The sequence below is a fragment of the Aspergillus eucalypticola genome (assembly GCF_003184535.1).
Source record: "Aspergillus eucalypticola CBS 122712 chromosome Unknown BO83scaffold_5, whole genome shotgun sequence".
NCBI lineage: Eukaryota > Fungi > Ascomycota > Eurotiomycetes > Eurotiales > Aspergillaceae > Aspergillus > Aspergillus eucalypticola.
The window spans coordinates 646,901-669,653 of record NW_020290279.1 but is presented as its reverse complement, the minus strand read 5'-3'; the positions used below and the strand labels follow the sequence as shown (position 1 = coordinate 669,653).

The following is a 22,753-nucleotide window of genomic DNA, read 5'->3' as shown; positions in this document are numbered from 1 at the left end:
TTACTACAATGGATAAGAAACCCCCAAAAGAGGTGACCGTTTTGGACAACGGCTACCTTGTACACATTCACTGGATCTTTATCTTTTCTTTTCTTTTTCTTTCCTAGCAACCCTGGACAAAGTTTGTTGTAAAAGCGACTGAGCGGCGGCCAGCAAGGGAGGGAAGTGGATGGACAGCGCAAGGGGAGGAACACGGTAAACTAACGACTTAATGCCCACCCCAGCGCGTCTTACAAACCAGACCGATGCCAATTCTTCCGGTCAGCAGCGATTATGCTCCTCCAGGGGCATCGACGATTCCAAAAATAGAGAATATGGTTAAGAATTGGGGCCAGGCAAGGCGTGACACGCAGGAGGAAACCCCGTTGGCACAGAAAAGGTCCGAGGAGCGCGACGACGAGGCAAGACAAATGAGTCGCAAAGACATTCCACGTTGCGGATCCAGCGCGCGGTGCACTCAGCGGACCGCCCCAGGTCAATCCGGGATAATGACCGCGATTAAAGTCGTGGGTCGGCTTGGCAAACTACATGGAGGAAAGCAGAGGGGGAAGGATGAGGCCCAAGTATGGCAGGGCTGGCTAATTGATGGTCTGGAGAAGCGCGACCGAATGGAAGTGGGAGAGATGATGAGGGGGAATGGATGGAGGGATTGATTTGTTCGGAGAATCGGCGACGATCCAGTGACTCGCCCTGCAGTTGTCACGGGATGCTCCGAATGCTATAGGCTCACACTACTATAAGACGGGATTACTACAATGCCATATAGAGGAACGGGAAGTACCCGAGGCATCAAGGTTATTGCTACACAGTACACCAGACGATGCGGTGTCGACACGGTTTAAGTAACTTCTCCCAAGTATATATCAACACCGCCGGTTACTGTAGGTTCCTGATCGCGTTGAACAAGGAATTGCATCATCGATGACACGAGTCCCCCTGCAACGTTGGCAGAAATCTCGGGAGTGGCGTGTGTAATCCATGGTCGACCACAGCTGAACCATCCCCCAGACCGGGAACACAGTAGCCAAAGGACCCGCGATTGTTGTTTGCCGGCGCTGGATCGGATCCGACTTTTACTGAGAAGCGGAATGGGTAGGCGAGCAGAGCAGCCACTTAAGTAGGCACGGGATGGCCCCCCAAAACGAGGGATTAAACTGCGCATATGATGACATGACGACCAGTGTGTGAGAAGAGTCTGACGATAACCCGAACCAGAATAAAGAGCTAGACCCAGATCTTCGTTGAATAATCAGGACAGAGCTTGTATCTCGCGTTAATCTAATCTACTACGTACTAATGTCATTTCCGATTTGAAATCAGTCATGGGGACGATTTGAAGAAGCCATGACGGGATATGACGCAGTGTGAGATGGTCAGTGAGCAGCCACCAAATGGAAGAGAAATTCGGGAGTATTGAAGCGAGATTAAGTATGGGGTTAGTTAGTGGCAGCAATAATAGATGATGATGAAGGCGAACAGGCGATGATGCCGAAAGACGAACTGACAGAGAGTAGAGAAAGAAATGACAATCGGCACGCGAGGCTGGCTGAGTCATCACCCACGGAAGGAACCAGACTAACCTGAACCGGCAAGTCAGCCTAGGCGAAGATCCCCTTCGACGTCATGGCTGCTTGCAATTCCACCTCCGCTGGCCGATGACGCTCCAACCCGTTCATTCGATTTCCCTCTTTTCTTTTTTGGATTGAGAATTATTTTATTTTATTTGATCTTACGCTTCCTCATGCATCGGCATGTGTTCTTGAAATTATAATCTTAATAGCCTCTCATCCGTCTTCGTCCGCCATAACTTTTTTCTGATTCCTGCCACGGTGCTCCCTCACGTTGTGCTGCCTGCAGTCTGTCCAGCTGCCCTCATCCATCCATCATCCATCCTCCATCGATCTGCCCATCGGCCAGCATTTCCCCACCATCCCGTCCTCTCGCTTTCTCTCCGTCTCCATTTCAGCTGAAAGAGAAAGGGAAAGAAGATTAAATTTAAATTAATTTACTCTACGACGATAATTTTGTGACTGGTGTCCCGTCCATTCTCCAATCCTTCTCATCCATAATTTCGACTGTGGTTCTTTACTGGGGGGTGTCTTCTTTGACTGTGCAGCAAGCAGCAGTGATCTCACTTACAGGTAATAAAATACTCATCCCAAAAATACCCTCCCCTCTCCTCTTTGCTCCTCCCACCCCTTCTTGTGTGTGTGTCCATTTTCTTTGTTCGGTCCTGCCACCTTGTAATTTAATTTGACAAATCCCGATCGATCATCTTCCCGAAACGTCATCGTCTTGTCTCTCTGAAGTTATTCTGGCATTACCCACGCACATCTTTCCTTAAGTGACTGTATTTCCCAACTGACACTAACGGACAATTACAGTTTAGGCCTTGGCGGGGTAATAAAAGCACCAGCAGCTAAATCCATTAGACACAGTTTAACCCAAAAAAGAACAAAAACGAAAAAAACAGAGACACAGAGAATCTTGGTTCCTTCCCAATCACATTTCATCATCTGGCTTTCATTTCTTCTTCCTCGTCCTACGCCTGACTCCTACTATTTCCTACTACTACTTACTGTCTGGCCTCTTTTCTTCCCTCCCTTTCTCCTCCCCCCTACTACTTACTTCTCTTCACTTTCCTTTTTCCTCATTCCCTGTTCCTTTCTTGCCCTTTTTTCCCATTGTAATCCCCCACTTCCCCTTCCCTCCCTCCCTTCCCCCCCTTACTCAGCACACACACTATGAGTACCATACAAAGTCTCAAGAATTTCATACGTCATGGCAAACAAGCCCGCCTGGTGACGCCGCATGCCGAACCCACCACCAATGTCTCTCCCATTCATGCCGAACAACAACGTCAACCCCAGGGCTCCTACCCCCCCGCTGCTGGCAACCTGGATGCCATTGACAGCAAAATGGGCAACGGCCAGGCTCAGCCGTCCCAGAAGAATTCCGACCAGACCCGCCGCGCGCGCGAGGCCGAACTCGAGCAGATTATCGCAGAGGAAAAGAGCAGTCGCAACAAAATGCCCCGATACCCCGGCCTCGAACGTTATACCCTCGTCGAGAAGATGGGCGATGGCGCTTTCAGTAACGTCTATCGCGCCAGGGATAGCACCGGCGAGTATGGCGATGTGGCCATCAAAGTCGTCCGGAAGTTTGAAATGAATAGTAATCAGGTAGGAACTGCAACCACACACTCGTTTCCCTTGGTTGTGTCATGGTTTATATGCGCATTCTGGTCATTCCTCTTTATGCTGCTCTCTGTGTTTTCTGATTTGCTGGTTTGCCTTGTTTCCTCTTGACATCTTTCTTTTTCTCTTTTGATTCATTTCGCCAATCTCTTGTCAATAGTCATCCGCCCATCTACATCCCGGGTTGAAGAAGAAACCCAAAGCTACAGAGGTGCGCAATCCCTCTGGGATGATCTATCATGAGTCACCCATCCAAGTCGCATGGGTCGCCTGATACCCTGCCCTTGCAATGTCTTCTTTTCGCCTCCCCTTGCTACCAATGACTCCAAAAGTGTTCGCTCGAGCTAATGACTCATTTGTTTGTTAGCGTGCCAATATCCTGAAAGAAGTCCAGATTATGCGCCAGCTAGATCACCCAAATATCGTCAAACTGGTCCAGTTTTCCGAGTCGCGCCAATATTACTACATCGTGCTGGAACTCTGCCCTGGTGGCGAATTGTTCCATCAGATCGTGCGATTGACCTACTTCAGCGAAGACCTTAGTCGCCACGTCATTCTTCAAGTTGCCAAGGCCATTGAGTATCTTCATGAGACATCCGGTGTCGTGCATCGGTAAGACCTAACTTCCTACGCGCTCTTGTCCGTACCTCTGGCTTTGCTGACTTTTGCGACAGTGACATCAAACCCGAAAACCTTCTCTTCTACCCCATCGACTTCATCCCGAGCAAAAACCCCAAACCTCGTCAACCTGGGGACGAGGACAAGGTCGATGAAGGCGAATTTATTCCCGGAAAAGGCGCCGGCGGCATTGGTGTGATTAAGATCGCCGATTTTGGTCTGTCCAAGGTCATCTGGGACAGCCAAACTATGACGCCCTGTGGAACCGTCGGCTACACCGCGCCCGAGATTGTCAAGGATGAGAGATACTCGAAGAGTGTTGATATGTGGGCCCTGGGCTGTGTTCTCTACACTCTCCTCTGTGGCTTCCCGCCTTTCTATGACGAGAGCATCCAAGTTCTCACCGAGAAGGTCGCGCGTGGCCAATATACTTTCCTGTCGCCGTGGTGGGATGATATCTCCAAGTCGGCGCAGGATTTGATCTCCCATCTGTTGACGGTTGATCCGGAGAAGCGGTACACGATCAAGCAATTTTTGGAGCACCCGTGGATTCGTCAGACCGACGAAGCAACTGAAGCAGCTGCAGATGCTCCGCCTCTGGCAACCCCGCTAACTACCCGCAAGACACAACAACTGGACGCCTTCGCGGCCGATCAAGCGCCCTATGCCCCGGCCAGCGCCCGTCTCATGGACCCAGCTTCTGCCGGTCTCGAGCGCCCCATGGACTTCCGCTCTCCTGGAGCGATCAATTTGCGCGAGGTCTTCGACGTGGGTTATGCTGTTCACCGGCAGGAAGAGGAAGGCAAGCGGCGCAAGAACTTCCGCCAAGGGTATCGTGGTGCGAACCCGTCTACAGCATTCCAGTCAGCGCTTAATCCGTTGAACGAAGACTACGACGAGGCTGAAGAGATTACCTACCAACCTCTTCCTCGGGATGATTTCCCTCCGGCTAAGATTCCCAAAGCCTCCCAGCAAGCCAGTGATGTAGCGGCTATGGAAGCAAAACTCCGATCGACGAACCTGGGAGCGCCCAGCCACGCCGCGCAAGCGCGCCAAGCGCACCAGCCTCGACAGCAGCAAGGATACGGCCAGCACAGCGCCAAGGTGGCAGCCGCTGCGAAGCAGAGCATTGCGCGGGGTGCGCGGGAGCCCTTCGAGCTGAGTCTCGACAACGCCACATTATTAGAAAAGAGAGGTCGACGACAACAGGGCCAGGTTGCTTAAGCCTCTCTCTTTCCCAAACCATCTCTCTCCATCTCCCAAGATCCACAACACTACCTGACGACTCGAGAGCCACAGGCTACGAACTCCCCTTGCTTATGAGTTTCTTGATCTGATGACCTAACCCTTATTCCCCCTTCCCCTTATTCGAACGTTGGACAGGATCCCGGGTGGCTACACACGAACTCGATCGGTCGCATTTATTCTGGGTGTTTCTTTTATCGTTGCTACTTTCTTCTTCTCTTACCTCTTCCTTTCATGGCTGGTAATCCTTTTTTTTTTCTTTCTTTTATATCTACTCATGTTTTAGCTGTATTCGGGTTCTGGGCACAGCATATGGTATGGTCCCTTTTCTTCACATTTGTACTGATTGTTTCTGGGCTGTTTTGTTCGATGAATGTCATTACGCGCGTGCCATTTCCTCCGGGGCTATACATTTACATGCTTTGATGCTTCAGATGCACATACACACACATTTGCGAAAGGAGCACATTCGTGGCATGGATTTTTCACGATGCGTGGTGGGCTATATCTATGGATATCACTGTAACTGCTTCTTTTCCTCCTCGGGGTAGTCCGGCGTATGTACGTTTTGCTCTCTTTCTTTCGTAACTAAAAGCGAATCCTGGTCCATCTATGTTAGTATCTCTAGATGACCGAAACGGATGAACATGATCATAGTTCATGTCTGTAGAATTATGCCTTGAGCCTAATTGGTGCATTCCGCGTAGCTCTTTTACACAAGTATAGTAGTGCATACTTACTGCCTTGGAAGACTCTCCGAAGAACCCAGGTGTCTGCATGTATATTCATACAGACTTATATTTATGCCCTAGATAATACAACTTATTCCATACTAATCCCATCTATAACAGTGCTCAAAGTAATTCTCATGGTTTCCAAATTTGCAATAAGTAGTAGTAGTAGTAATAGTATAGTAGTTTTGAATAGTAATGATAGTATGATTAGCAGTATAAGTAGTCGTAGTAGTAGGGAGCACTAGTAGCAACACATCTGAATCTAATATTACCACTCTTGTAACCCACCCACTCATCGGGTATATATCCCCCATCCGTAATTACCATCTATCTAATCAAGACTCTATGTATATGTATGTAGTATTGGAGCTTCTTGCCTCTATTCTGAACTAACTAGCAAGTATCTGTCTATCTATCTATGTATGTATTCCCTTACTCAGGACTTGTATTACCGATTGAGGAGAGGAAAAGGACATTAGTTTATCTAGTTGATATGTTGTCTATGGACGTAGTATATAATATATAGTATGTAGTATGAGGAATGAGCGTGATGATGAGAGTGAGTATGAGTGGTCGGGGACGAAGCTTAGTAGTTTAGTACTATTGATAACTGCTTGAAGTGTGTGCTACGCTGAATGAGGATGGCTATACTGTGTAGGAGTGTTCCTTATGGTTGATTAAGGAATTTGAAGGAATACAAGATCACTATAAGCATGTAATTAATAATGAAATTCATGTGCATTTTCATTTCACTTCCTATGCTATCGTACTCCTTTTTGTTTTTGCTTCTTTTAATCCTATAAACGGCTAACCAAAAGAAAAACGTCATGCATCCACGTCATACAACATAAGTAATATCAACACACGAAGAGTAGTATAACCGAACAAGTCAGTAGACGGAACTAATCAATCGAGCGGGCATGTATACATATATTCCACCAGGCACTATGTGCAATCCCGTCGTCCATGCAAGCCATTCAAAACATGGGTATCATGCATCATTCCAATATGCTCGCTTACCCAAGAAGTTGAGACATGAGCGTATAAACATAACCAGCCGTAATGGTGAAAATAATAATGAAAAGAGTATATGAATATGTGCCTCCCTTTTTCCTCTTTTGTTCTGTTATCATTTACAGCGTCTGCTTTCCCCGGGTTTCAATAGGGAGAAGACACATGGCCACGAATGCGGCCAGGATAAGTCCACCAGATGCGTAGATAGGAGCATCTGGGTTGGAACTTCCGCCGTAGATGGCCACGAGAGGCGCGCACAGTCCCGCAATACGGTTTAGGCAGCTGGAAATGCCAGTGGCCGTGCCACGGTTCGGAGCCGGGAAGACCTCGGGAGTGTAGGCGTACAAGACGCCGTACATGATGTTCTGGAAGAAAGCCTCGAGGCAGGAGCAAAGCAGTTGGATGTTGGAGTTGGTCGAGGCCGTGAAGCAGAAGAGCAGCACTCCGGTAATCAAAGTGGAGATAACCATCGTACCCTTACGGCCAACATACTTGATCTCAACAGTGTAGCACGCCAGGATCGACCCAGGGACACCGACGATCGAAGTGATGGCATAGTTTCGGTAGGCAATGTAAGTAGAGCTGGAGCTCGAGCCACCTGCACGCTCGAGGTACTGGGGAAGGAAGGCATTGAACAAGGGATATCCCATTCCAATCGTGGCCCAGCAGAACCAGAGGAGAACGGCTGAAAAGTTGACTAGTTAGTCTAGGTTAAGGAAAATGGAGTGTTGTGTTGAACACATACTGGAGAAACCAAGCTTTTTGGAGGAAAAGAGGGGTCCAATGCGCTCCAAGGAAAATTTGGACAGATTCCTCCGCACGATTTCAGCAAAGCTGAGCTTTTCATCTGCCACCTCCTCAGGATAACCACCAATTTCGTTGAGGATTTCCTCAGTCAGCCACGTCTTGGTTCGGTTCTTGTGGGCAATGCCGTGAACGGAAGCAACAGCATCGCTCTGACGGCCACGTGCAAGCAAATACTTGGGCGACTCGTATAGATGGAAGAGGAAGAAGCGGCAAATGAACATGACGAAAGTAAGGGCACCCAGCGTGAAGCACAAGTAGCGCCACCCCATGTTGCTTTGCTTAGTGCAGCACGCCTCTCCGCTAGCAACGTTACCACAAGCAGGCAGATCGCTGCTGCAGCTGTAGTTCGGAATGAACGCCCATGCGAGTAGACTAATTGATTACTCGTTAGCCACAGACTCAAGACGCTAGATGAGGATGACATACCTGGAGACTAATTGGCCAAGAGGCCACCAGACACTCAGCATTGTCAGAAGGTTTCCCGAGGCAAAAGGGAGGAACTCCAAAAACAGAGCCCCATCGACAGGCAGGTTACCGCCTACACCAAGACCCAAGCAAGCATATAGGGCACAGGCTCTAGCATGTGACATTAGCAAGCGTCGACTTCGCATACTACCAAGGGAACGCACCCGATCCAAGTTGGGGCACCACCGGCGGCGATGCCAAAAACACCGCAAATGAATAGCGTCATGTTAAAAGCCGGGCGACGGCCGATGATATCGGACGCAACACCCCAAAACGATGCACCAATGCAAAGACCCAAGAACAAGGAGCATGTTGTGAATCGGACCCATGTAGTAGAAACCCCAAACTCCGAGGCAATCGGGGTTAGTGTCAATGCAACACCCTTTTAGCGGTTAGTAAAACAGCCATCAGAGACAATATCTTCGCCTAAATCAAATGTATCTATCTCACCTGCAACCAGAGACTGGAGTAGACCAACGTTAGCTGATATATAAGTAATGCGCACGAGGGAACCACTTACTTGTCTGCTAGCCAACCAAAACCACAGAGCGCAAAAAGTTGCCACTGATAACGGCCCATGCCAATATCCTGGATTGCTCTATTGATGAGTTTTGCCTTGCCTATATAGAAAACCACAATCAGATCTCGGACTTTCGAAGGTGCCCAGGCACAAGGCTAATCATTCTTTGGAAGTTTCAAGAAAGCAAGGAAGCAGAGCAGGGGAAAAGGACAGTAGCCGCTCCATGGAGCAACATCAGAACATACGGTCATACGCAGTGTCTTTGCCTGATGTCGCAACATCCGCCTCAACTTCAGCGCGAAGGGCCTCGATGGTCAGGGTGTTGTAATTGTGGACAGACCCTACGCCGGCTTCCGAGGAGGGAGCCCTATCCAAGCTCCTATTGTCAGTCTTCTCATCAGGGCGGTCGGTTTTTTCTAGTTCAGGGTTCGGCTTGTGATGCGGAGGGGCTTCGGACAGGGGAACCACGACCCCAGGGAAGTCGTGGTCATTTTTCCGGAAAGGGTTGACTCCGAAAGGCATGGTTGTTGGACTATAGTGACGATGTCGCATGCGAGGGCAACTTTCGATATGGGCTGTGGCACCGGGGGCAAATTGGGGGAATAGGATCGATGGTCTGCTTTGGCGGGCTTCAAGGTGAGTCGAACTACTTGTCGCTATGGTCTGCAAGGGTATTTCTCTATCGATATCCGGGATGCTCAGAAAGCTAGGGGCCACCGATGGCTTCGCAATTGTCGCTAGGGTCAGATACAGTAGGCGCAATGGCTGTATAACCGTAACAGGTTGGTGCTAGGGACAGGCCGAACAGGAACCGATACTCGGGGGCCGAATAAAAGGTGCTCAGGGATTTCAGTGGCCGGATATTCGTGGGTCTTATGTCGAGGCTATTGAGCGCACGTCGTACAGCTGAAATCGAGCAGACGTTTTCGCCTTTGCTGGAGCAGGTTTGAAATATATGCAAAAGGAGCCAATGGTATATAAAGTAATGCCAGGGGTAAAAAAGCTAGGGACGCTGAGAACTGCAGCTCAGTCGATCTATAGACGACAGGGACGGAGAATGAAGAGGTATAAGAGGGCAAGGAACAGTGATGGTTCCGACTGACAGGTCGAATGGATCGAACCTTCTTCCCAGGGCGATGAGATGGCGCACGGAGTAGAGGATCAATCAATTGCACTCGCTGTCGTCTTCAAGCCGACTTTTTTTAAAGATTGCAACGGTAGAGGAGGGAAAGAGATGCGGGGAGGGGGTGGGTAGTATATGAGGTGGTAGAGAAGAGTGAGGGTAAGCACAGGAAAGAACCAAAATTTGGGGGATGAGGTGAGGGAAGCTGAGGTCTATATACGCATCCAGCTTTGGACTGGAAGCTAACATGAAAAAGAAAAAAAAAGACTGCATCGCAGAAATTCCCATCGCAAATCACTGTTTCTTCCCTCTTTCCTATTTTTCTTTTTTACTTTTTCTGTCTGCTGCTACGACACATGGGGTGGTATGGGTCCGTCCCTGTAAATTAAATTAGTGCTTTTTGCAAACGCCGGGAAGTGGCAAGTGCCCACGACTTAGTCTCCTAGAAGAGATGTAATGCAACTGGTCGGCAAAACTCTGCTCAATACCTTGGCAGCTGTAAAATTAATGCATATTTTCTCTTCACCCCTCCTCCGAGTATATCGAAATGCTGGCATAAAATTATCTTCGGCGGGGCGTAGATAGGCTTTCGCATGACTCTCAATATGCAAATACCGTGATACGCGTACTGATCCCGTACGGCCCCCCATACTTTGGCCGGACTCGGGCTAGCGCGGGGCGATGGAACCACACCGGCCGAAACCGAAGTCCAATCTCAACAATGCTGATTGGACCGTCTATACCTTGGTAGGGCGTCTTGGCATTGACGGCGGACGCCATGGCCCTTGGCAAATGCAGACTGCAGCGATACCCCGGCGACAATCGACTTGACGATTGGAGCATCGTCTTACCAAAAGAGATGATATGATAGGGAATATGTAGGGCTTATCTTTCGAAGAACTAATAGAGATAGGAGTACTCGATTGCCACAAAGAAGAGCGGAAAAAAGGATGTTTTGAGGCGGCAATCCCATAGCTCTGACTTCTCGGTATGCAATAAATGCTGCACAGCACATTTTTTCTCTTCACCACCGGGAAAGGGTGCACTAGGAGAGCCACTTTCACCTTAACCCACTTCTCGGCGGTTGCCAGCAACGTTGACTGGATGCTAGAGTCGAGGATTCCTCGGGAGGTGCCAGATCTTCCGAGCAATAAGACAGCTCGGCTGGCATTCATCTCCGCAACGTGCGTTGGTTCATCCCAACGCAAGGGAGGCTCTCCATGGTGCCGGCCGAGGCGCATGGTCAGAATTTGGGGTAATGATGCCATCCGAAGAAGCTTAACGCGGCGTCATCAGTAAACATGTCCTTCGAACGGCTCAGGACTGTGTGTACACAAAGAACAAGTCTTTCCGGCACTAGAATATCCTCACATGAGCACGAACGACTCGGTCCACGTGCCAGATTTGCCCGATATTCTTCTACGTCATCGCCATACTTCTGTATTACGCTAATCCCAACTGGGACTAGTCAAGGTTACCTGACAACATCGGTACCGGGCAGAGAGACCTTACAATTTAGGATGCCATGGCCACTAAGGCACTCCGTTGGCGCAGTTGGAAACCTGATTTGGTATGTGAGAATCCGCCTTCCTAGTATCCCATAATTCGAAACTACTAGGGACTGGTGGACTTCGTCGTACCATAAGGATAGAGGCCTGAAGTTCATGTTCAACAGACACGAGTATCTTTACATCCGATCTGCACTGTGAAGATGGTAACCGTAAGCCACGAGCGCAGCCGCACCTGAAAACTTACCCGTCCAGCACGCATGTAGGAACGTACTAGGAGTCGCCGACGCGAGACACCATGATGAAGTAGGTTTAGAGTCCCAAGACGACAGGCCTTTCCCAGACGGGAATGGCACGGCAGAGGCCTGAGCCTGAGGTCGCCAGTCCAATCCCAGCAGGGATCATCGTTACACTGGTCCGTCACCACTTCCGCAACCGTTTCTCAGATAGTACCCGTTTCCCTGGTCGTCCAATCATCACCCAGCAAGCAAGTCCTAATTTCCTACAGACGGGCACCCCTAATGGGGCCACGGGCCACCAATGGCTTTGGCTCAGAGGCAGAGTGATTGTAATACTACTAAGTAAGTACTTGTAGTCATGCAATGGCTCCCTAATTTACCTACCGGGCCAACCACAGGGAGTTCCCTCTCAATAAAACGGTGACCTGCTAAATGGGGGCCAAGACCAGCATGTCGTGAAATACAACCTACGGCTGTCCACTTACAAGCGATTTCTCTGCCGTCAAAGCCCGCTCACTATTGCCCTTTTAGTCATGGTCAGTTTTCGGGCCATCATGTTTTCCGCGGGAAGGTACGCCGGTGGTACGCTCGTGCCATAAGCTGGAGGACTAGAGAGAGGCCGTAGGCCAAATTCATGCTTATGCTTCAGTCTTGGTTGCCTCATTTCATGGCTGGGCTGGACCATGAAATCATATCGACTGCACCAGGATATCCACTAAAAAGATAGCCGCCGAGATCGAACCCCTCATTTCCCTCCATCTCCGGCTGATGAATGTATCTCCAACACACACGGCGGCGACAGACGATGGCTTGAGCACTGCGTTCGACATAACAAGACGGGAAAGTTTCCAAACTAAGCGGACTGCAGACGAGTTGAGTCGCTAATGAAGATCCAGTTCGTAGAGATCTCATGTATCAGTAGCTTATGGAAAGACTATCAAAATGCGGAGACGGTGTCGGGACAGTTTTTCTCTATCGGGACACATTATCCAGCTTCATATCGAAATCTCTCGGCGCCACTTCCAACGCAATCCGGAAGGAGGCGAGCGAAGACGTGCTCTTCGAATGGTTGTTCGTGGACTTATCCCCTCCGCTTCTTCACTCGGACGCAAAACGTTGGAACTCCCGTGAGCCATTTCTCTGAAGACTAGTGTTCTGTCACAAGTTTTAGCGAACTTGGAGCAATCAGCTACTGATCAGAACAATGCCCCCCGAGCAGCTGCACGTTCTCCGCAGAGCCATGAGCTTCTGGACTTAAGGTGAATTAGTTGACGTCAGTCGAACACTAGCTGGGTTTTGGAGCATGAGAGTACATTATCTCATCTTGTCACAAAGGATGGCATGTCCGCAGTCGTTTTGGCCAGCTCCAACTTCGGGGTAAACGCTCCCCCTAGCCGACTGGTGTTGTAGTTGGGGAGACAGATGGAGGAGGTAATCAATGGCCTTCGGAACCGGAGAATGTATAGCCCCGGCGGCCAGCGACACGTGATCGGTGACCGAGCATCGAGGGGCTGCGCAGTGCGCGCCTGAGCCTTTGGTGCGCGCTCCGTTTAAGGCCAATATGCCAAAACAATACTCCGCATCATAACTCTGATCACCTCCTGGCTATGTACTGCGCCACATGCCAATGTGGGGGGTAGACATCACTTATTTTGAATTTCTCTGTCTCTCTGGCAATCTTTCAGGTCCTCGTCCGGCACCAGAGTCGCTCGTGTCGGTTCTCACAGTTCATACACCACCACCATGACCAAGATCTTGACCTCCAGCCAAGCTGAGGAACTGTGAGTATATTTATGCCATGGCCTGCCGTACCTTGCTTGCGCGCTTATACGCAACCCAGGCATAAGTCGATAATCGCATACCTTTCATCAATAAATGCCTCGCGGAGTTGTGAAGTGCTGCGGGAGGAACTCCAAGTGGACAGTAGTTTCGATGATGCGCTGTGCCGGAAATATGAGGGGCTATTAGAGAAGAAATGGACCGGAATTGCTCGGCTGCAGAAAAAGGTAGGTACACGTGCTTGACAGGGTTGGTCGCTTGGAGTTGTTTCTTCTTTCTTCGTCGCTGGAGAGCTCGGTAACTAATCACTGGGTAGATCTTGGACTTAGAATCTAAACTCGCTGGCCTCCAAACCGAGCTTGACACTATATCACCTACAGCCCGTTCCACCGGGAAAGATCCGATAAACTGGCTTCCCACTTCTTCCCGACATACTTTCGAATCGCACCGAGATGCTGTCACTTGCGTCGCATTCCATCCTGTCTTCACCTCTCTCGCCTCCGGTTCCGAGGACTGCACAATCAAAATATGGGATTGGGAACTCGGCGAACTAGAGCGGACACTCAAGGGTCACATGAGGCCGGTCTCCGATCTCGATTTTGGCGGTCAGAAGGGACATACCATACTAGCATCGTGTTCGAGTGATCTCCAGATCAAACTGTGGGATCCGAATAAGGACTATGCCAATGTTCGGACACTTTCTGGGCACGACCATTCAGTTTCGGCTGTGCGCTTTTTGCGACAGACAGATAACATCCTTATCTCGGCCAGTCGGGATGCGACGATCCGGATATGGGATGTGTCGACCGGATACTGTGTTAAGGTGATCGACTCGCAGGGCTCCTGGATCAACGACGTGTCTCCTTCCTTCGATGGAAAGTGGTTGGTGACGGGAGGCCGTGATCAAGCCGCGATGGTTTGGGAAGTCGCATCAGCCAAATCGGTTGCGTCATTAATAGGTCACGAGAATTTCATCGAGTGTTGCGTCTTTGCGCCTCCCTCAAGCTATAAGCACTTGGCTGCTATTGCGGGACTAAAGACAGCACCACCTGCGAGTAGCTCCTCCGAATTTATTGCGACGGGAGCCCGTGACAAGACTATCAAGCTCTGGGAATCCCGGGGCCGCCTGATCAAGACATTAGTTGGACACGACAACTGGGTACGAGGCCTATTGTTCCATCCTGGCGGAAAGTACTTAATCAGTGTTGCGGACGACAAAACAATACGTTGCTGGGATCTGTCTCAAGGGGGAAGATTGGTGAAGACGATCAACGCCCACGGGCATTTTGTTAGTTGCATTCGTTGGGGCCCAGTACCTGTGAGCGATGTTCCAGTGGAGACTTCTGAATCGACTAAAAGTTCCAAGACGGACTCTGTCAAGCCTGGGTTTCAATGCGTCATTGCAACAGGGAGCGCCGATTCAAGTGTACGGATTTTCACGTAGTTTCAGAGGTAAATGATTGCATATATCCTAACCTTTTCAAAGACTAATACCAATACGAAGACTCAGATCATGAAGCTCCCTCCTCCCATCCGCAAGACACATACACACATCCATGTAAATGCAATCCCAGGAGAAACAAACAAGGCCCGACATTCCGAGATGAGGTCGAGGTCGATGTCTCCAGCCGCAGATGCCTTTTTTTTCCTGTACACAAACAAACACACAAACACACTGCTGCTTATGACGGCCCCCGACCAGGAAGAATTGATTGATGAAATGATGAATGAGATTATGACTGAAGCTGAATCTGATGCACACACGTTGGTTGTCTAGAAATAACATGACGATGTCTGAAGTAGGAGAAGGAGAGAACAAGAGAGGGAACCTGTCACACACACACACACACACACACACACACACACACACACACGCACCACACGGTCATGTCTGGCAGCGCTTGCGAAGCAAAAAGCACAACGCAGTGCGACCTTATCCCACCACCACCCAGACAGAGATGGAGGCGAGCAATTTCTTCACGCATCGCATCATCCCTGTTTATTTTTCTATTTTTGCATACCCCCATCTATTGGGCAGGGCACCCACATCCCTTGCTGTATTTGACCTTTTTCCCCCTTCATCTTTCATTCGACTCAAGAGAGCTGGTTCCATCAAGGCGTCCGTCTCCCCTTACAGGAAGCATTTCGTGGAACGGAGTATTTCTCTTCGCAACAAAGGCGCACGGTCTAGACTACTTAGAGAGACTCTGCGGCTTTTCTGTTTGTTTGGCCATCATACTTACTACTATCTTGATTGTAAATAGCTTCTCCATCTAGCTAGCTTTAGTGCCAATGCTTATTTGCATACATAGATACATACATACATACATTATTGGCATGAAGGTGCATCTGATATACTACTCGTGTCCCCTTCCTGTGCTGTGGCATTAGTGGGAGATGCTGTGTGACTCCTGCCACTCACGCTCCCTCCCTCAGAGAATAAAGCTTCTTCAGATCATCTGTGTCAAACCTCATTTCTAGGACAAGGAACATTGAGTACGATGTATGACTGGACTGCAGCTTCACGATTGACTCGAGGCAGTAGTCGAGTAATATCATGAAAAGAAAGGGGAGAGCGAATTCCGCATCGGATTGGGTACATAATGTTTTCAAATCTGATCCTTTTCCAATCTTCTAGTTGAAAGGATAAGCAGGTCGGTACTCTACTGCTATTTCTTACTTATGAAAATGCCAGTTAAAGCTGCTCATGTACATTCATTCGCACAACGTATCTACAGATCATAACTTACGTCTTTAGTATCATCACAACATCATCCCTTATCTTAGCCTAACCCGCCTTACAGGGTATCCCGCCGACCAAGCAGCCACTCAAGGTGACGGTAGGACACTCTGGGTTGAAACTGAGGCTGCATGTGACCACTCTGGAAGGTCTCAGCCCACATAAGACCACGCTCATAGTGCTGGATACCCATAACGCCCTGACCACCTTGCGGGTCATAGCCGTTCTCAATAAACACTTCATTGTACATGAGGTCCGGGATATCGATGTTGATGGGGGTGCTCGGGGCAGTATCAAACCCAAGCTTTCCATTCCACGTCATGTTCTGGATGGAGAGAAGAGTGCCATTGGTGAGGATGACCATGTCATAGTCACCGTTACCAATCAAAACCCGGTTAGTGCCTTCGATGACCTGCGGCAAGACGTGCTCGATAGGGTTGGCTGAGAAATCGCCCTCCTGCTCGGGCCCGCCGTCACCTCCGACGAAGACGCTCTCCACGGAGCACTCGGACCAGGTGATGTTGGGAGCGTGCATGGCACGCTTGACGTCTGCGCGGTCGAAGTAGATGGTGGCCCCTGCGGGGAGGTAGTCGAGTTCGGTGGGGAAGCCGAGAACGTCCCAGAGGAGGGGGCACATTTCGTTGATTTCGTAGGGGTTGAAGCAGGGGTTGGGGTCTAGGACGGCGTCGTTGACGATATCGAATACATCGCAGGTGGGGTCGCTCCAGTTCATAGCCTTCGGCGGTTGGACTCCGGATGCGGGGAAGACTAGATACTGGTCGATGTAATCTTTGTATCCGCATTGCTCATGGAGGGTTTCTAGCTCCGCTAGGAAGCTTGCGTTGAAGTTGAAGAGGGCGTTGTTCTTCTGGACAAAGGGGACAACGGGTGCTTCTTCCTGCACGTAGTCGAATTGACCAATGCAGGGGTCATAGGCCAGTGCACCTGGGTGTATGGTCAGTCGAGGGCTCAAAATGGAAGTTTAGGTTGGTTGGTAAAGGATAACTCACCTTTCAGGTTGAAGTGTTCTGTATCGTTTTGGTCCAGGAAGGCCGCGGAGATGTAAGGAACATAGCGGCCCGCATAGCTTTCTCCTGTAACATAGATTTTGAAGTTCTTGATCCCAAAGATCTGCTGCCAGTTCTTGAAAAACTTCACAAAGTCTTCGGCAATCTCCTCCTCGGACGTGGCGGTTGGGACACCCAGAGAGAATCCCGTTCCCACGGGTTGGTCAACCCTACAAACTCAAATTAGGTCGATACTCTTCTCACAAACTCAACCAGCAATTCAAGAATATTACACACTTACCACAGAACGTTAGTGAGGTTCACCCACGAGTATGGGTTCTCTACTGGCTGGTAGGTTCCGGGCTGCCACACGAATCTACCATTTTCCTGAAGGAAGGCTTCAAGGGAACTGCAACCAGGGCCACCATTCAGCCAGATGGTGATCTCATCCACAGGTTCGCCGATAGTGGGCTGAAAGACGAAGAAAAGAGACCGTGAGAGGTTGCCCTTCTCAATGGGAACCAAGCCGGAGTACATCTCGCCCAGATCGAAATGAACATCAGGCAAGCTTTCCACGCGGTAAGCTAAACGACAAAAGTAAGCCAGCTGTCGTCGATTACCAAACTGAGATACATACGCTTAGTCTTGTTATTCAGGAACTGATAGTCCTCGACAGGAATCTTCAAAGAGTGTTTCACAGCGTTAGCGGAACGCTTCCCGATGTTCATGGCGTCGCGAGCTTTTTGGCCAAAACGACCATGCTTCGCAGCGGAAGCATTATCCGTGCACAACGAGACGGCTAAGACAGCCGTCGACAGCAGACTGCGAAACCGCATACTGAAAGGTCTTTGGGGGACGGGCCAGTGGACAGGCGTGCACGAACACCGAGCCTGTCGATTGGGGGTGCCGGGGCATTTATATGCGGGTGCCAGTTCCATGCTGCCTAACGATGATGTAGTGCAGCGACGCTAAGGCGACAATGCACACGGAGGGAACCATCTGATTGTCAGAGTGCGCTCACGGATTCAGGATTCGCAACCACTGGTACAAAGTGACTTATCGGAAACTGGAGGGCGGGGCATAGGCAACGCAACAAGGTGATGGGACCTTGCAGAAACACCTCTGGCGGGGCGTTGCGCGAATAGGATGCAACGAGGGATCAAGGAAGTACCAATAAGAAGCTCACGACAGCTATGTGAGAGAAGAAACAAGCATGATCGCAAGGAAGTTGGAGCGGTTGTCCTCGGAAGAGGCCTCGTGGGAAGATGAATACGATGCTCATTTCCTAATGCGGGAATACAGGCGGAAACTGCGGGCCTGTAGTGTGATGATAACGATTGTCGGTGACGATATCTCGATGGGGTATCAAGCTAAGCTTCGGCATTTGCTAGTGATAAGAGGCATTAATCAGCCGATATTGTGATGAACAGAGCCCTGAACACCTCCACTCGGTCTAGCTGGATGGCTGTGATACGGTGGATGGTCCCGCCATGTCTCATGGTGTCGCGGGAGTCCGTCGGGCGTCCGAACGGCAATGGGCCCGAGGGCAGAACTGCAGTCCTGCAGAATGGTAGCGCGCGCAGCTAGCCGATAAACCGAGAGCGCCGTGTCATTAGGACGGGATTCCTTTTTATGAACACTGATTGCCTGCTCATTAAGCTCAAGCTGTGTGCAACTACTCCGGCTGGAGCCTGCAGACTGCAGAGAGCTAGGGAGTAGTTAGACATCAGACGGTAATGGTCCGTGCGAGCTGCCAGAACGGTGGTGTTCCAGAGGGCTTGCTGTAAAAATTCCAACTATAGCTGTAATTATTGCGAGATTGCTAGGTATGCGGTATTGAAATGGTAAAGGGGCCGGTTAAGAGAGGTTGGTAGTGTAATATCTGTTAAGACATTTCACTGCAGCCAGGCAGCTGTCAGCTGATCCTTCGCCTCTTCTTCCTGCGTGGCCTCTGACCACCACCTCCTCCAACGACTAACCGTCTTCTTGAGACCTAGATAGATCAAATCCATATATCTTTGGCCCTTTGCCTTGACAATATCTGTGCTTAAAAATTCAACTATCCTTGTGTGGGTTGCTTCGAGGATCTTAGAATAAGTCGTTATGATAATTAGTCTATTATGATATAGTAGTACTAGGCCTGACCGGACAAAGGCCTTAACAAATAGTATATTGAGAAGGAGGTTCAGGAAGAGAGAGAGAAAAGAAGGCTGTTCATTAAATTCCCAACCGGATATTTTACTATTCATGTTAGGATAGATTACTGTCCAAGTATACTTCATAAAAAATAAATTACTTTCTAGTACTGACTTCTGATCTCAATTAAGATCTTCCTCGCGCATCGTGTTTGCTGAATCTGACGAATTTTATAGAATAATAATAGGAATCTAAGGAACGTAGGAAAAGATGATCTAATATCTTATAAAAAGTGTGGGGTTGATAGTGATAATCTCACTAAAATCATTGATAATCCTACTCCAAAGAGGCTCGAGGCGATTGTGCGTACAGCAAAATATAAATTAGAGGCAAAGACGTGTACGGAAGTAGGAAGAATAAGGTGATAATTCAGTAAGCTAGCTAGATCATAAATTGACAACTATAAGTCTCTTCTTAATATATTCCAAATACACTGATAACAGCGCGCATTGTCGAAACATTCCAGAGGCTTCATGTCCCTATCGTTTTCGTTTTTCTGTGAATATGACTTGGGACAGTACAAAACCTTCTCCCGTCCAGAAGAGCTCTTGAAGATGGTGTACTTTGACATATCAAATGTTAGCCTTCATTCAAGATAATCTATCCTCTGTCTATGATTCTGAGGATTTGCCGGATTTCTCGCCCGCTCGAATACGTCGCCTTACTACGAATCCTAACTCGCTGTCCGACGCAATTGGTTTCTTGAAGGATATAATTCCTTTGGGACCGCCAATATTAGCCTGCTGCATTGATGGACTCCGAATCTTAGATTCTTCGGAACAGTCCCATTGGTACCAAGATTGTTTGGAGTCCTTCATTGAAGTTATAGGAACCACAAAACCCCCTCATCCGCGCATCATGAAGGTATGGCTTTCCACTGATGGAAACAGCGAGGCCCTTCAGGTTGCCGTTAACGCCGGCTGGATTGAAGCCGATATTACAAACAGCGAGGGCGACGCAGAGCCTCTCGAGATAGATCAGTGGATGTAGCCAGGGGTATTTGGTCCTTTCTTTTGTATCCATATCGCACATATCAAACACAATCTGGCTTGTAGGAGCCTCCAATGGAATTAGGATTGATGGAATCAGAGCCCCTTTACTCGTTCTAAGCAATATTGCACGGTCCTGTGGATCGACCCCTACTCACATTTTCGGCAGAGGGTAGTAGATAAACACACTTCGTATATTGATCCAGTAGATCAACCACGGGCTCTTAGTAGTATAGCCCACTCATTGAAACTTGGAAGGCTGGCTCAAGTGCCAGATTAGGCAAGTGTTCTTCATTCTAACCCTGCAGATTGGCTCGAAATATTACTCGGACTTTCTTTCCTGGAACTTCTAGGTTACTAGTAAACTTCGGAATTTAGCGAAAAACAAAACAACCACGCGTTCTAGCTGGGGCGATTTTGTCCGCCGATGTCTTGGAATGCCCGAAACACTAGCGGTCTACTACCACCACCTGAAGGTTTTAGATGTAACATCTGATTGGCATACAGCCAATCCTGACTCCAGGGCTTCAGCGGCTCCAGTAATACAGCTGAGCCCAAGGAGCCAGCAACGAAAACCTATTGTCAGGGGCGTCACCTCTTATCTTGTACACTCTTGAGCTATATCAGCTCAATGTTAAAGTGTACGATCTTGTTTATCATCGCGTATACGGCTTCCAGAAGGTGTCTTTGCGGTGATTGAGGGCTGAAACCACACTTCAGCTCACCGGGAGCACTAGCGCCATCAACCTTCAGCGTATGCTTTCAGTTATCACAATCTTACGGACGCTACTTTAGAACCAGCTGCAGCGCTTACTATAAACCGACCCATCAACTTTAGGAGCCAGCCATCTTGAACGAAATCAATTAGATGCTGCAAATTGTATGTGAGAACATGTTATAACTACTTAATATGGGTGAATTGTTGTTCGTGCATACGTACTGGCGCAAGTAAGGGGGGGGGGGGGGGGGGGGGGGGTATTCTCCACACAAGGTGTCATGGATAGCGAATAGCATCTAAGAATAGTTTTTTCTTGCATTTAGTTGAGGCTGACGCGGAATATCCCATTTGGAATCCCGTCAATTCCAAGGATTATTCAGAGGCTGAAGATTGTGTCAACTCAGCTGTACTAATCAAAGAGGGGCATACTGCACTGCGTGTGACGGAGCTACTACCTAGCGTGCACTAGCTGGCAGCCTCGCACTGGCGGCGGCGTGTTGCATCTGACGCATATCATTGAGAGCGCAATAACGACCTAATATGATTAGGCATTTTGGTAAATTAAAATCCTTCCTTCCATTCTCACACACCCCAATTAATTCCCCGCAGGGTGCCTCATGGTTCGCAGAAAGATTACCACGGATTTAAGGGTGTTCATGGGGAAATTATCCGTTAAGGGAAGATGCCCGAGTGTATCTCTTTTCAATGGCGGAAATGTCGACCCCGAACGCAAGGCTGGCCGACGCGTAAGATGTGACAGATTGCTATAGATGTAGCGAGGGCTAATGACACCCGCATGAAGTTCTTCCTTCTGTGGATCTGTCTCATCTCAAGCCTAGGCACATATCTGATCAAGCCTATTCTTATAAACAGGCAAAACTAACCAACAAGATTCTCAAATGGTAAAGGTAATGCTCTAGTTTTCTAATGTCATGCTAATCGAAAAACGAGGATGTCGCAATTTCATGATAATCGTTCCTCCCACACTGCCCCTGCATTATTATACAAGCAGATCCACGATCCCATGTAGTCTTGTGCCACGATAGAGCAAGAATTTCATCTTAGATAGTAAGAATAAGATAGCCCTATATGCCATCAATATAAGTCTTTCCAAGGGACAGACCGACAAAATACTCACACCTGCAGTCAGTTTCATATCAAATCAAGTAATTGTGAGGTTGCCACCCCTTGCATCGCCACCCTTTGCAGCGCCCCCGGCATTCGCTCTGGCACTGCCTCCCGTCCCTGTCATCTTGATGCTGGCATCCGCACGGCTTGCCGGCATCTGAATGTTACCACCGGTGCCGTTACCGCCGGTGACAGCTTGGCCGCTTCCTCTCCAGCATCCATCATGTGCATCAGCATTACCACCGGTGCCAGAAGTTTCGTATTCGGGTCTGCGGTTCGGAGCGGCCATGGTAGCTAGGATTGTTCGCGTAGCGATAGGTCGCAATAGATAGTAAGGACTGATTTTGGATACTTCTGTGAAGGCAGGCAAAGAAGAAGTATTTATGCTGCTTCGGGGCATTGTCGGTTCCAGCTATCGTAGGCATGTTTGGTAGGAGGGAACATACCTCGCTTGGATCAACATCTACGTTGGCTGCACCTCGTACCTAGCGTAGGTGTAAAAAAAGAAAAGGAAAGGGAGATAAGAGAAGAGAAAAGGCATTTCTTTACGGAAATAAAAAAGAAAAATCAATGCAGAAAAAAGCAAATATGCTTCTCATATGCAATCTTACGCAGCGTCTGCTTCAGGAGGAGGGGGTCATACTGCGCCTTGTTCATGGCGATATTCCGGTTGGACAAGGAATTCTGTGGGGAATCATTGGCTCGGGGACTCCGCTCGAGTGTATC

At 49.1% G+C, this 22,753-nt stretch overlaps 9 protein-coding genes across 9 annotated transcripts; 4 read left to right on the top strand and 5 right to left on the bottom strand.

Annotated features, from left to right (window-relative positions):
* Positions 1–8: 8 nt before the first annotated feature.
* BO83DRAFT_199902 (uncharacterized protein) lies at positions 9–901 on the top strand. Its single transcript, XM_025526630.1, has one exon. The coding sequence runs from the start codon at positions 246–248 to the stop codon at positions 651–653; it is 408 nt and encodes a 135-aa protein (XP_025391113.1). The 5' UTR covers positions 9–245; the 3' UTR covers positions 654–901.
* BO83DRAFT_375912 (uncharacterized protein) lies at positions 671–1,426 on the bottom strand. The gene is made up of 2 exons (XM_025530578.1): positions 1,295–1,426; positions 671–1,236 (listed from the first exon to the last, which is right to left on the bottom strand). Exon 2 carries the CDS (start codon positions 1,160–1,162, stop codon positions 839–841), a length of 324 nt encoding a protein of 107 aa, XP_025391112.1. The 5' UTR covers positions 1,163–1,236; positions 1,295–1,426; the 3' UTR covers positions 671–838.
* Positions 1,427–3,562: 2,136 nt separating this feature from the next.
* BO83DRAFT_375911 (serine/threonine-protein kinase) lies at positions 3,563–5,327 on the top strand. Its single transcript, XM_025530577.1, has 2 exons — positions 3,563–3,809; positions 3,872–5,327. Exons 1-2 carry the CDS (start codon positions 3,595–3,597, stop codon positions 5,037–5,039), a joined length of 1,383 nt encoding a protein of 460 aa, XP_025391111.1. The 5' UTR covers positions 3,563–3,594; the 3' UTR covers positions 5,040–5,327.
* Positions 5,328–6,927: 1,600 nt separating this feature from the next.
* On the bottom strand, positions 6,928–9,122 carry BO83DRAFT_306142 (putative sugar transporter; the record flags this gene model as incomplete). The annotated part of the gene is made up of 7 exons (XM_025527285.1): positions 6,928–7,493; positions 7,554–7,987; positions 8,042–8,191; positions 8,245–8,462; positions 8,531–8,543; positions 8,601–8,700; positions 8,846–9,122. 7 exons carry the CDS (start codon positions 9,120–9,122, stop codon positions 6,928–6,930), a joined length of 1,758 nt encoding a protein of 585 aa, XP_025391110.1.
* Positions 9,123–11,761: 2,639 nt separating this feature from the next.
* On the bottom strand, positions 11,762–12,876 carry BO83DRAFT_375906 (uncharacterized protein). Its single transcript, XM_025530576.1, has 2 exons — positions 12,784–12,876; positions 11,762–12,723 (listed from the first exon to the last, which is right to left on the bottom strand). Exon 2 carries the CDS (start codon positions 12,380–12,382, stop codon positions 12,131–12,133), a length of 252 nt encoding a protein of 83 aa, XP_025391109.1. The 5' UTR covers positions 12,383–12,723; positions 12,784–12,876; the 3' UTR covers positions 11,762–12,130.
* A 337-nt stretch (positions 12,877–13,213) lies between these two features.
* BO83DRAFT_355209 (WD40 repeat domain-containing protein) lies at positions 13,214–14,789 on the top strand (the record flags this gene model as incomplete). Its single annotated transcript, XM_025529136.1, has 3 exons — positions 13,214–13,251; positions 13,311–13,476; positions 13,566–14,789. 3 exons carry the CDS (start codon positions 13,214–13,216, stop codon positions 14,691–14,693), a joined length of 1,332 nt encoding a protein of 443 aa, XP_025391108.1. The 3' UTR covers positions 14,694–14,789.
* Positions 14,790–16,047: 1,258 nt separating this feature from the next.
* sxa2 (putative pheromone processing carboxypeptidase (Sxa2)) lies at positions 16,048–17,832 on the bottom strand (the record flags this gene model as incomplete). The annotated part of the gene is made up of 4 exons (XM_025535153.1): positions 16,048–16,934; positions 17,000–17,226; positions 17,298–17,580; positions 17,634–17,832. 4 exons carry the CDS (start codon positions 17,830–17,832, stop codon positions 16,048–16,050), a joined length of 1,596 nt encoding a protein of 531 aa, XP_025391107.1.
* A 1,936-nt stretch (positions 17,833–19,768) lies between these two features.
* On the top strand, positions 19,769–20,182 carry BO83DRAFT_386062 (uncharacterized protein; the record flags this gene model as incomplete). The annotated part of the gene is made up of 1 exon (XM_025532649.1): positions 19,769–20,182. The coding sequence occupies one exon, from the start codon at positions 19,769–19,771 to the stop codon at positions 20,180–20,182; it is 414 nt and encodes a 137-aa protein (XP_025391106.1).
* A 1,862-nt stretch (positions 20,183–22,044) lies between these two features.
* Positions 22,045–22,517, bottom strand: BO83DRAFT_375904 (uncharacterized protein). Its single transcript, XM_025530575.1, has one exon. It carries the CDS (start codon positions 22,314–22,316, stop codon positions 22,062–22,064), a length of 255 nt encoding a protein of 84 aa, XP_025391105.1. The 5' UTR covers positions 22,317–22,517; the 3' UTR covers positions 22,045–22,061.
* Positions 22,518–22,753: the final 236 nt, after the last annotated feature.